This window comes from Channa argus, chromosome 12 (genome assembly GCF_033026475.1).
Source record: "Channa argus isolate prfri chromosome 12, Channa argus male v1.0, whole genome shotgun sequence".
In the NCBI taxonomy this organism is placed as follows: domain Eukaryota; kingdom Metazoa; phylum Chordata; class Actinopteri; order Anabantiformes; family Channidae; genus Channa; species Channa argus.
Window position 1 is genome coordinate 24,749,559 of NC_090208.1, and position 13,866 is coordinate 24,763,424.

A 13,866-nucleotide genomic window follows, 5' to 3' on the forward strand; every position below is an offset into this window, starting at 1 on the left:
ATTACTTATTGTTAAACTACTGCACACGAACAGATGTAACCAAAATGTGAGCCACACAAAAGCCGCTTGAATATGTATTAATTCCACATTTCAAATCATTTTAATTTTTTTGACCTTAACAACATAAGTTCATCTACAGCCTTGAAAATGCAGGTTTTAAAACTTTTGAGTTTTAAAAATGTAAAAATAAAAGAATATACAAAAATAACCAAGTTCAGTTAAGTCAAGATATTTAGTTAACTCACCTGTCGGTCGTGACAATAAAGTCAATTTATTCCTTCTGTATTTCTCAGTGCAAAGAATCAGTTCTTAATTTAATGGGCAGAAATACCTGTGTGCGTTGGAGGAGCTGCGGAAGTCTGGCATGGTTCTGGCTTGAACATCTCATCGTAAACTTGTGAATTAAAGGGTTGGGAATGTAGTCTCATCTAACACAAGCAGTCTACAGCATTGCATGCATTGTTAGAGAGACATCAGTAAAGTCCTGTCTTTTGACCTGCTGCACACTACTCCTGGAGGCATGAAAGTTAACCTAGCTCTGTTCCTCCTCCAGGTAGCAAAGCTGGGCTCATGGCCTGGGTTTGTGATATAGAGTATGCACAACCCCATGTCATAACAGTAATGGTATAGGGTCAAATACATATAAAAACTAGTGAAAAAAACAGTGTAAGTACTGTATGTTTTCCCTGTTCAGACTATTCACACATTGTTACAGTGTTCTGTGACAGATAACTACATTATGTAAAGTAATTTGCTGAATTTCATTTAAAAAAAAGTGCATTTATTTTGTGCGGACGGTGCATTTTGAAAAAGAAATACTGATAGTGGGCAACATTTGTCAAATTCATTGCCTAAAGAGAAAATGCTCCAACACTCATCTTAATGTGTAAAGATACAGTGGAAGTCTCCTGTAACTCCTAAAGCTTTTGCAGCAGTGCAGAGATATTTCTTTTTAAAAGCTTTTTGACTGAGGCTTGCCCTTCTGACCAATTGGAAAAAAACTATGATTTCTGCTTGATTAGTCAGTTTATAAGCTTCTCATTTATTGAAGTTTGATCATTTACACTACCTCAGGGGGCTATGCAGAGCATGATGAAGGGTAACAACTAGTCTCATGTTAAGTTTCACACAATAGCTTTAACTTCATTTAATTAATAGAACAAACTCTCTGCAGTTCATTTATTCAACTCATGTTTCTAAGTTGTTGTAGTAGCTGACAATAAAATTATATATTCTAAATTGAATTTGCATAAATTAGCTAAACTTTCACTAACCACTGCTTTGAGTTGGAAGATACCAACTCACTTCGTCTTCCCTCTCTCCATCTTAATCTGAGATGGTATCTTCCAGCTTACGATTGACTGAATACACCAGATCCAGGTAATCAGCAGTGGTTAGAGTAGGGATAGTTGTAAAACAAGCAGGGCCAGGACCAGGATTGTGCTAACTAGTAAACCTATAGCTGACTGTTATTCTAGGCCTTTATCAAAAAATACTGGCACTAAGTTTAGTGCCACCGCATCCATTTGTACACATTAAAAAGATGATTTGGAACCTTTAAGGTGTTGCAGAATAAGTCACATGGTTGTTTTGGTGGCCCCCTTGTTGCCGGTGTAGCCCCAGGGACTTTTTGCTTGGGTCTGCAGTCTCTCTGTCTCCATTTCTTCCAGTTTAGTGAAGCGATGGATCAACTCTGAGTTCATGCATAAGCACACAAAGATAAGGCCTGTCTTTTCTGAATACTTGAGGAGTGAATTCCCCAAACCAGTGGCTGTTACGTCCTTGAAAAAAACAACAGTGAACTTATTCCACTCCTGACCTAACTGAACATCTGTGGTTCTAAAAACAGTTCTCATTTGTCTCTCTTTGATAATGTCCATCCTGTATACTTAGTGTATTTGTGTGCAAGCAAAACATATGTAATTAATGGTATAAATAATCACTACAAGCTGCACTTTCCTATTTTTACACACTTAGTGTCCATTTACTGCTTTGCATCCATTTATCTAAAACCTTGGAAACAGAATGAACCAGATGTTTAGAAAGAACACAGCTGTCAGCGAGTGATTTCCATTATTTGGTTGACTGAAGAAACAGTTGAAAAGGGACTTGTACTCTACCAAATACTTTGTGTACAGAGTACCTGTGAACATCATCATGATGATAATAAACAGCCGCACCTTTCAAAAGCCTCACTGGACTGCTCCCCACCTCTCAGGGACTCCTAATGACCGAGATTTCCTCATTAGTTCCCATTGATCTCGCCTATTGGGAGCAGTACAGTACTTCTGAATGTCCAGGGCATAATTGTGATTGGTGGGTTGGCAGGTCAAGGTGTATCTTGTGTTTAACGTCTTCACTTTAGGATCTATCAAAGTCTTAATACGCAATCAATACAGTGTCACCACGGTCTAAGCAACATGTAAGGTTGATAGAAAGTTGTCATGGCCCAAAGAGTGGCCTTGAATAAATATGTACGCATGGTCATCCATGCAATTATAGTCATTTGTTTTCCAGGGGACTCATTATGCACATGTATTGATATGAGGACAATAGCAAGACTAAAAGGCTGCTGACTGGGCAATAAATGCATCTCAGGACATTACCCTCCCTGACCATTTCGACTCCATCTTCTTCCCTCCCTCCTCCTCGGCCTGTCTCTCTCACAGGTGGTGCTTGTGGGATCATCCATAAATGAGCGGGATCAGATGCTGTTTATCAGCACGGATGAGGGTTCCTCCTTTCAGCGACAGTCCATCGCCTTCGTCCCAGACACACTCATCTTTCACCCCAAGGAAGAAGACAAGCTACTGGCCTACTGCAAAGAGAGCAGGGTGAGTATCACAGAGCTGCAGAAACATGGAAATAAGTAGTTGAATCTGTAGATGAAAGACAGAAGAAGAGTTCAGGAGTAATGTTACACCAGTAAGACATCGCTGCTGTCAGTGCAGCAATGCATTAAATTTCAATTTCCACACGTGGCAGCAGAACCACTGAAAAACTTGATGTGTTGTGATTTACAATACAGCAATAAATGGAGGGTAAATCGTCTTGTGTGAATACAATACAGAGAAGAGAGGTCATATCCAAACACTTTGATACTACATTGAAAACATGGCACATTTAGCTTTCTTTTAAATTAACGTAAAAGAAAAGAAAATCTGGATTCAAATGAAACAAATACACTCAGTATATGTCCCTCGATTTGCACTTTTTATACCTCAGTTCCACTGATATCAGTTTTGTGTTTCGTGTCAGTGTTTCCAAGACACTTAAGACGTCAGTGCTACAACATAGTTTGGTGCAGCGAAAAACACAAGCAGCCAGATGAGTTAAACCCTCATATTTATAGTTGCTCACCCAAATTTTCATTAATAAATCCTCAATGTAGCACGATACCGAGTAATGGTTTTGCTGTTTGCCTTAATCTTCTCCAGAACAATTATTAGTATTGAAGAGATAAAAATAGCTAAAAAATATGAAGTCAAGTACCTGTGACAATGTTTAAAGAAGAAAGTTAATATTAACATAAAAGCTACTTCACACCAGGAAACACAAATTTAGCAGTTAATATAGTAAAGCGTTATTTAAATATCCACATTTAGTATTAGATCAAAGTACAATGTCTTACCTAGTGGTAAAATATCATCATTTGCTATGCTACCTAAACACAAAAATGAATTTACTGTGAAGTAGAATTTGAGGACATCAACATATGTTACAGTATTTTTGCAGCAATAACAATAGTGTTGGCCTGACTTTAGCAGACTGTTACTGACACAGTCTCTACAGCCAGGCAATCAAAATAAAAAATGAAAAGTCTGGATATCATTAAATATTAAACAAAAAAAACACACATTACATAGGCTAATAAATAGAATACATTTTAGAATTTGCCTGTATCTTTTTTGTTTGGATTGCCAGACACCCACATTATGGCACCAATGCAAATATGTCACCATAAAGTTATTTTGGTAATATTGCAACATTCTTATCATGGCAAGGAATTATCAAAATATATCATGAATGATACAATATGGCACAACCCCAGTGGCAATGTCCCAATATCCGATGAAAAACACTATTATTATTTTCATTAGAAGATTCTAAAGTAAGTCTCACTGTGCCGCTGTGACAGTTAATGCAACCGTTTAAAGTAGCTAATTAACTGACAATTATATTGGGAAGGAGGATTCTTAAGTGTTGGTTAATGAACACACACTCATACAGCAGATAATATTTCTGCTACATGGTTTTCCATGTCATACGCTACTATTTTCTATCTAACGCTCCGTGCTGCGCAGTGAAAGGGACTTAATTGTTTCCATAGTCGTAACATGTCAGTCTAGTCAAAGCAAACCTAACGGCTAAGACATTACATTGCTTCCCTAGGTACATTATTACTTGCTGTTAGTCTTGTCAGAACACAGGGTGTTGGTTCAGTTGATAAGATACTCAGTTGAGGGGCCAGGATGACTGCAGTAACTTGTTTTATTATAGTGGTTTCCAAACAAGAAACCAACGAACTTCTGGGGGCCTAAATCTATGTTCATAGATTTAAGAGACCAGAAACTTAGACAAGATGCTCTTTGATTGCTTGCTTTCATTATCTCTCACCTTCCCATGCCTCTAGAAATCCCTTCAATAACACTCCTTTATTAAGAAAATAAAATCACTTTTTGGTTGAGCTATTTCTATTTTACAGACACACGTAGACCATAACCTATTGTCAAGTGATACAAGTAGATCACAAGTTAAATAAGATTATATACAATACATTCAGGCTGCACTGTCAGGACAAGGCTGGTTAGAAGTAATCTACATTTTCAGAGATGCAGTTATTAACTACTAACTAATGGTGTGAAACAAAAGCAAGTAACTATGGCCAACAAGGTCTCAGTTGTTTATGATAGTCCCAGATATGGCACAGTAAATTTGGCAGTGATCTACTGATCTACATTGAGATCTGTCCTGTATAACCATGGCAGGGTTTTCAGTCATTGTACATGTGAAGAACTGTTATATGTCATTTTTTAACATATAATGGATTGTCATCAGCAGAGAGAGACAACAGGCTACATTTTTCTAGTTAGTGATTCTGTTTCAGGTAGAAACAACCCTATAATTAAACAGTGGCACTTAGAAGATGTTAAATTATGTCTGCACTTTGTATTAAGAAACTGTGTGCAATACCTAAATTATTGTTTGTAATTTGTACTTAAAATTGTATGAATTTATCATGACGTGTGATTCTAACCTCTTGGCCAGGTCGCCCTTGCAAATGAGATCTCAGTCTCCTTGCCTTTTATTTGATTAAATAAAGGTTAAATAAAATAATCTTGGACATCTTTTTCATTCTGTTTCATTTAATATCCAGTTATTAGGAATATTTGTATCCCCCCCATTGTGGTTCTCTGCAATTTTGCTCATTTCCTAATGAGGTCTGTTGGATACAGGTGGATTGCCATGTCCACAATAAAAATGCACAATCAGACAAACCAAAATTATTAACCTAGATGCATCTTGCATTATTTCCTAAAACTTAATGCAAATATATGTCTGCGCTCTCAGGTTCACAGACACCTTAAGTAAAAAAAGACTGTTATAAAGTGAAAATCAAACCAGAGAAATAGAGTTGGGATAGAGGCCCGATAGTTCACAAGTTTTAGATCAACTTCTTCTCAACTTTAATAATTTACACATAATTAAACATGAGATTCAATTAGGTTTTAATCTGTTCCATATGAGCAGGCTGCAGAAGGAAGCGAGGAATCCATTCGAAGAGAAAAAAAAAAAAAAAAAGAAAATAATTTAGTGGAGTGTGGTTGGAGTAAGCATACAAAAATGTGTAAATTAAGAAAGTTTGTGAGGGAGGAGACAGCCTTCTATCAAGGTCAAGGTTTTTTTTTTACAGCATAAAGTGCTTTAGTAATGTGTTTGTTTATTGGTAACTCATATTTTCTTATGACATTGAGAAATGTTGGTATGATAAGTATGTAGAAAGGATGCAATGCCTTAACACCTACGTTTGTCCCACTGAGAAAACGTTTCACAGTTTTGAAAAAGTGCGTTTGTTTTTTTTTTTGCATGGTAGAGGCAGCAAGTGCAGCCCTTTTCTCAGCTCCAGTGTGCCTTTCAGACATCAAGGATACCCCGTGTGTGCAAATCAATAGACTTTCATTAGGAGCTCGATCGATGCCACCTAACCTGAGACAAGACACACACACATACACACACAAACACACACACACACTGACTGCTCCTAAAATCTTAGGTATAGCACATACACACAAATACACCAAACCTGCTATGATTAATAATTAATTGAGCTCAGTCTTAACTGGGTGAACCATGAAATTCAGTTGCTTGATGGGGTGAACTTATTTTTTTCCAAACGGTCTCTCGATTTAGCCTCCATTGTAAAGGATACAGTTGGTAATAGGATTGGGTTAGGCTTTATAATTTAATGCTATGCTCTTTGAGTGTGTATTTTATGGGTCTCTTTTTGGCTAATTGTGGTTCTCTTTCTCCTTTTGTATCCAGCTCTTTGCTTCCACTGACCTGGGCCGCAAGTGGACTTTGCTTCAGGAGAGGGTGACCAAGGACAAAATCTTCTGGTCAGTGAAGCCTTTTTTTCCTCATAGCTGGGGATGAAGAACTTGAAGAATTTGACTATATGAGTGTCTCAGCCGATGACTTTACTGATGTGTATAGAAAGCAGAGATTGGTGTCTCAGTGGAAAGCATCACATTTGAAAGTATTCTTGGTCACACAGATTTCTGCAAGATCGTGGTATACAGTTCTAAGTCAATGTGGTGTTGGAATAACTCATAAGAATGAGCAATTATGAGGGTACGTGGACTTGTTTCTATATAAAAAGGATGCCGTGGTCATGTAGTATGCACGTTGGGCTGTGAACTCACTTCCATTAACTGGTCAGTTATGTAAAAAGGCCTTTATAGCATTGTTTAGCATCTGGAGAAATGATCTCTATATTGCTACCATAAAGTTTGTGATCACTTTTTTCATTCAGTACTTTGGTTCATGACAGATACTAATCCTCTTCTCTTCAGGCTCAGCTGGACTTTTTTGTAAAGGGTGTTGTCTTCTTTAGTCGAGTGTTACAAGATGTTTCAAGTATTGGAAACAGGACTAATTGGATGATCTCAGTTTAATCCATCCTGACATGGAGAAGAACACTGTAGCATGTCCGTCTCCTCTGATTTGTATCTCTCAAAGCCCTACTACTTATACTCCACTCAAGGAACCACCCTCACAAAACATGAATGAGTAAACCATGGTCATCATTCGTTTTTCATTCTTTTAAGTTGTTTGATCATGCATTTTGTGAAGCGATAAAATCCTTATTTTTTACCTTTCCTGTAGACCTTGTGACCCCAGAACCCGCTATCTATCAATGGTGAACAGGATAAAGATGACACCCAGTTACATCGTCGTGAGGTTATTGGCATGTGCCCAAGTATAGCTGGGTATATATCAGCATCTATGGTCATGCAATGGCATAAACAAAGAAATGTGTAATGTATGTAAAAAAGAATTAAGAGTTCTTGATAGGTGTCATTTTAATGCTCAAGAGGAGCAGGCCTGTGAGTTTCCCTGGTTCAAGACTTGAGGGTAAGTGAGGGTAGCCAAACCTCTCAGTTGTTAATTGCTTGTGTCAGAGGAACTTACATCCAGTACCTCCTCGTATCTGATACACTGTTTGTCATATACTGGAGGTTGTAATATTACTATGGCATTATATCAGCATAGTATGGAAGTATATTTTATTTTTCTGCTTAATTTTTTCGATTTAAATCACAAACACAAAGCAGGAAGGAAATTTTGATCAAATTTTGCCCGACATTCAGACTGGGGTTTACATTTTACTACATCCTGATTCCATTACGCTATTAACACAATATTGCTTGAGCGATAAAATTATAGCTACAACAGATGGTAATAAATCACTTTTATATTTACTATAATAAAGGAAGCTTCTGCTCCAATTTTTCTTAAATTAGAAATGTGAATTGGATCTTGGTTGTAAGCGCCTGAGTTTATGCAGCAGAACCTTTTTATAGGGGAATCTTTTCATAGTTTTGTGCCTCCAGTGACAGAAAAAGTACCAACAGCAGGCTGAGGTATATGGTGTTTCCTTGCACGTGTAATATTTCACCGCGTGAGAGCTATCTTTTCCACTCCTCACTCTCACCTTCATGTTATCTTTTTATTATATATTGCTCCCACTTTATTTCTTTCCTTCCACCCACATCTTCTTCTCACAACTTTGTGTCCTCTCATTCCTTTCTGTCCAATGTTTCTCTTGATGATGATGCATTCAAAAGTGCTGCATTTTGTTAATAATAAGTACAATCTATTATTTTCTGAAGGTCAGTAGCACTGCCAACTTGTTTCTTCTCAATGCCTACAGTAAATGAGCTAGTTTGCACGGCCAGACCTATAATTTCTATGATCGACTAACACACAAATTGCCCCCACTTTGCAGACTCTATGTAGGGTAGAGAAAGGGAGAGGGGATCTTAAGTTCTCTCTACTTCAGACTAAAGTTACAGTTCTTAGTCGGAAAATACAATGCAGGACTTGAATCCTGTAATGAAAATAGGGCTTCAGGTCAATCTTTTAAAGACTGGAAGCAGAGTGGAACAGCTTACTCAAATGTAAAACAATATGTTGTATTTCTTAGATGAGTTACTTGTTGGAGGCATTTCTCAATAAATAGCAATTTAATATTCTGCCCTGCCAACCAATTCTGATCCCAAAGCGTCAGACACTTCCCAGTGACACTTCCGAAGGCGTCAAATTGGGCCGCTTTTTTACACCCTTTGAGATATGAGATATGAGCATTGATGCCACAGGTACCCTTTCAACTCATTATTGCACATTCCAGGAACCAGGAACTATACACAAAATCACGTTAAACATCCACTTCCTTAGTAACCACATGCGTCACATTGCGTAACGATCTTCATCAAAGAGTGCGACATCTCACTCTAGAGTCAAACCAAAGTCTACTGTAGAAAATTTTTAATGTTGTATCATTCACCACCCTGTCCACCTCTCAACGAGCCACCTCTTTATATGCTACATCATTACACTAGGCGGCAAAAAATTGAAGCGTTAGGCATCATTGAAATGTCTGTGCGTTGAACACTGATGCTGGTACCCCAAGCATCAGCATGTAAACCAGAACGACTGGACATAGCAACGCTTTTTGACGCCTTAGGAAGAAGAATGGCCTGTCCCTGCACTTCTACATTAGTGCCATATACTGTTGAGAAATACAGATTTTAGTTTTGATTTCTGCACATCCACAATGGTACCAAACCTGGCAACCTCAGTGTGACAAGACTTGAAGAAGCTGTACATACAGTTGAGGTGGCAGACAGCCCACTCTTTTCAGTTTCACATTGCTTTTCATGCAAAGACGTTTGTGTAAAGGTCATGAGTAGTTCTTCTCTGTGCGTGTGTGTGTGTGTGTATGTGTGTGTGTAAAAGTAGTTTAAAGCTATTTGTGTCTCCAGAGATACTGTAGCTGTGTGACATCTGATAAATGACCTCACTTGAGGCAGCATGAGTTTGGCCTGACGACTACAAGTTTGAAAATGTTGTACTGTAGGTTTTGAAGGTGTCAGATTTGTCAGACAATAAAAAGACAAACTCTCTAGTTCTGCTGTGTAAATGATAAACAGCAGTTTATCATTCTGAATAATCGATTAAATAGTTTGGAAATGATGTGGAAAGTACTGTAAAACCCAAAGAGTATGATCTGCTTTGTTTTATCCTATTGTTTCACTTCTGCCCTATTCCTTTAGTTTCACAGTCCACAGCTTTATAGTTTTGGTTTAAACTTGTCCCTCTCTTGTCTTCCAGCTGTTTTTAATCACAAAGCTCTACCTAGGTGGACACAAAATTAGAATGAATATAGTAGTAATTCATCAGGTGGTCAGACTGACCGTTGCTAATGCTGCTGCATGAATGAACATATCAACATAATTTCTATTAAAAAACTATTTATTTCAGTTTTAATGAACATACATGACACTGATATCAATCTTCCCAGCTCACTTTTAAAACTAACAGCCTTTTCTCCTAAACGTCCAACCGTTACTTTAAGTTGGGCAAACATTGGCCTCTTCACATCTGAATTTCATTATATCCTAAGCTGGAGTTTTTTTTGAAAGGTCCGGCCAGAGTTGTATCAGAACTGGATTATTTTACCATTTACATTTGTTTCCTTGCTACTTTGAAACTGAACCACAAACTGCCATTGTTTTATTTGGCTCAGGTCAAATTCCCTTTAGCGAAAGCACAAACAAAGTTAGCCTGGTTTGATTTGAGTCAAGGCATTGAGAAGCTTCTTCTTTACAAAGGTGCTTATGTGTGGACATGCCTGTGCATACATATGCTGTAACTGTGTGAGGTCAAAGGGGACAGAGAAACTTAGAGTTAACTGGTTTTTGGCTCTGGCTTTAGCCTTGCCTGCGGCCTAATAGTCATAAAAGCAACATGAGGACAGGAATCTGGCAGCCAGCTCACATAATTCTCATAGAGAACATCCCATTAAAAACCAAAAGTGCTGTTGGGGTGGTCTGGACATATGTGTTTTGCTGGACCTTGGTTTTGTAATGGTGCTTTTTAAAGTTTGTCATCTTGAATGAAAAGAAACAGAAGCCTTTGAAACTAAACTGGTATCAAATAGGATGCCCACTGACAAAAAAAAAAATGAACGTTTGAGGACATGAGATGAAAATGAAATGCTGTCAAGGGCATTTGGATAAAAGAGGGATTGAATGGCATAGAAACCTGAGCTGGGATATAACCAAATTCCAGCCCAGGGAGGATGTTTTCGCAGTGTGTTGCACTTCCTCGCTCCCTTTTCCCTCAAACAATCCCTTTTCAATCCCAATTCCCTTTTCTATATTTTTCCAACCTCCCATCTCTCTATCAGTTGATCAGTTTAGTGTATCAATGCATTTTATTTCCCCTGCCCCCCCTTGTAGCCTTGTGAGACTGTCTACCTACACTTCCCTGAGAGAGCAGGAAATCCCACACATGTGAATGTGATGAGCCTTTAACTGAACCAAAAACGTTGGTAGAATGAATAAGTGATGTGTCGCCAGTGCAGAGTGTAACCTTCAATCTTACGCATTTGAATTTCAAGCATGCAGCTGACACTTTTATCCTGAGCAACCTGCCCTGAATGAGGAGGCTGGGGTTCAAAGTCTTGGTCAAGGAGACTTTAGCATGAATCGTAGGAGCTGTTTGTTATGAATATGCAAACAGCTACAAACCTGCACCCTCATAAGGTGCATGATGAGTTTTGTCTGTCCCCCCTGAAATTATTTCTCATTACCCAACTGCTGACCTCTTGTGGTTCTACAAATAATTACATCACCCATTCAGGGTGAAGTAGTCATGATGCATCCTTCGCCATATTCTTGACAAATGGTCAAGTGCGTGTTTGGTATAAATAACAGGCTGGAATGTTTGACCCCTACAGTTCGGGGATGTGGTGGCCTTGTTATACTGGTGTACACTGCAGTAAAGCATTGTTTCTACGTGATCACCTTTTGTCCTACATGAAATATTTATCTATCCTGGTGGGAGTAGCCTCTTCCAAGATGAGAATACTCCCATTCTGAGGGTATACTGGGTTTGCTGAAAGGATTGATGGGTCCAAATGAGGAAAAATGGTGTTCCATCCTTTAGTCAAGTTACTGAGACTTGTAGAATCAGTGTCTAAGCTCCTTAAAGCTGCTCTGACAGCATGTGGCACCTTACTGAGGTCCTTAATGGGTTTTCCTTTCATATGTCAGCCGTTTGTACGTTGATGCCTAAATAAGTAGCACTGGCTTGGGTCCTCGTATATAATTTTTTTATCAGTGATACATTTACAAATATTAAAGTTTAATTTAATTCCAAGATGTAGATGAGAACAGGACTTGTTTTTACAACTTTTAATGGAATATTATAAGTTGGAAATAGTTTTGATCACTGGTATAATTTCCTCAAGGTATTTATATTTTACTGGGGCATTTCCATTTGCTGCTACCTCATATTTGGACTTCATTACATCTTAGAGACTTGTTAGCATTCTTTTAATGAATAACTTCAGTTACTAGTTGCTAGTAATTTATTTATAGCAAGTTATTTTTTGTCTTTTTGGCAAATCCTGTGAATTCGGGGTCGCCGTAGCAGATCATTTGTCCGCCTCTTGATTTGGCACAGTTTTTACGTCAGATGCTTTTCCTGACACAACCCTCCCCAATTTCTACCAGGCTTGGGACCAGCACTGCGCAGTTGGGGATGGGCTATTGGGGGTTAAGTGTCTTGCTCAGGGATGCTTTGGCATGTGATCGGGAGAAACGGGGCGCGAACATTCAACCCTATTGTCTGTGGGCAGCCACTCTACTAACTGAGCCACTGCTGCCCCTAGTTACTTTTCAGAATCAGATCCATGAAACAAATACAATATAACCAAAGTGCAAGCTTGATAAACTACCCCGAAGGATGTGATGTTTAATCAAATTGTGATCATTTAAAAAGTTTATAAAGTTATTAAAATAGAATAAACATGAATGCAACATAAAACCTATTAAATTATGTATTATTATGCATCAATAATTACAACACAATATTTTCATATTTAATGCATGAAAAGTAATTTTAGTTTAGGTAACAATGTTTTATGAGTTGTGTTTTATGCCTTTTATACTTTTACTTAAGTAACATTTTGAATGTTTACTTGTAACAGAGTATTTTTACATTGTGTGATTTACATAACTTTTAGTTTAGTTCAGGGTCAGGGTTCATGGGTTTCCTGATGCTACCCAATTTTTACCGGGCTTGAGACCGGCAAAGCACGCCTGGGGGTAGAGATGGGTGGTTTGGAGTTCAGTGTCTTGCCCAAGGACCCCTCAACATGTCGTTAGGGAGAACCCGACGTGAACCTCTGACTATAATAGTAGAAAATAGAAAATTGTAAAAACTATAATAGTAGTATTTATAATTTCTTAGATAAATATTTTGGGACAAAACATGTCTCCACGTCAGGTAAAATAATAAGGATTTTCATTTATGCTAATGTGACCCAGGTGCATATTCATTAACCAAATAATATGAATCTGCATCTTCCAAACATGATGAGACAACCAAAAGATTTTTTACAGCACAAAAACTACAAATTGTATCCGTATTGGATAATGTGGCACATCTTGTGTTGGTTATATATTGTAGCTTTAACAATGTCAGACATCATCCTGCACTATTAGCAGATCCTGTATCACTTCCTGTGATCTTCTCTCCCTCATCCCACTCTTACCCCCCTTATCCCCCCATGGCCTGCTAATTGCTCGTAAAGTCTCTTTATAGGGAAAGTAACGAGGTTTTAAATCTCAGTTTTATCTTTACTGGGCTTGAGAAATTTTACTGACTGCACTACACAGTCCTAATCAGATAAACTGCTCAGTTTACTGCTGACTGAAGGACACACATCAACTGTACTGTATGTCCTAAGAAGGGTGCAAAGTTTTGGAGGTTTTAAGGAATGCTATGGTATATAGGTCGACTACATCTCAGTGAGTCAGATTTGTGCATAGTTACTGAGGTATCTAAATCAAAGCGCACCAAATACACTAAGAGGCTGTGATCTATGATTTAATCACTACATTTTGGCCTAAGATTGAGTTTTGAATATTTATTCTCTCCAATAAAAATCTGCCACTGGGGTTAGATTAATTTGTGGGCCTATAATAAAAAAGTAATATTTGTATTTACTCTCAGAAAGTGAAAGTTGAAAGTATTCGAGCTCAGTGGAACATAATTGTAATATCTTATGCAAAC

At 38.0% G+C, this 13,866-nt stretch overlaps 1 protein-coding gene across 7 annotated transcripts in view; it reads left to right on the forward strand.

Moving 5' to 3' along the window:
- sorcs2 (sortilin-related VPS10 domain containing receptor 2) overlaps positions 1-13,866 on the forward strand; it is a 291,572-nt gene that overhangs the window by 227,195 nt on the left and 50,511 nt on the right. For all 7 annotated transcript variants that reach the window (XM_067522965.1, XM_067522964.1, XM_067522966.1 and 4 more), the window contains exons 4-5: positions 2,670-2,834; positions 6,544-6,617. In XM_067522965.1, the coding sequence (XP_067379066.1) occupies positions 2,670-2,834; positions 6,544-6,617 (239 nt within the window). The remainder of the gene's footprint in view (positions 1-2,669; positions 2,835-6,543; positions 6,618-13,866) is intronic.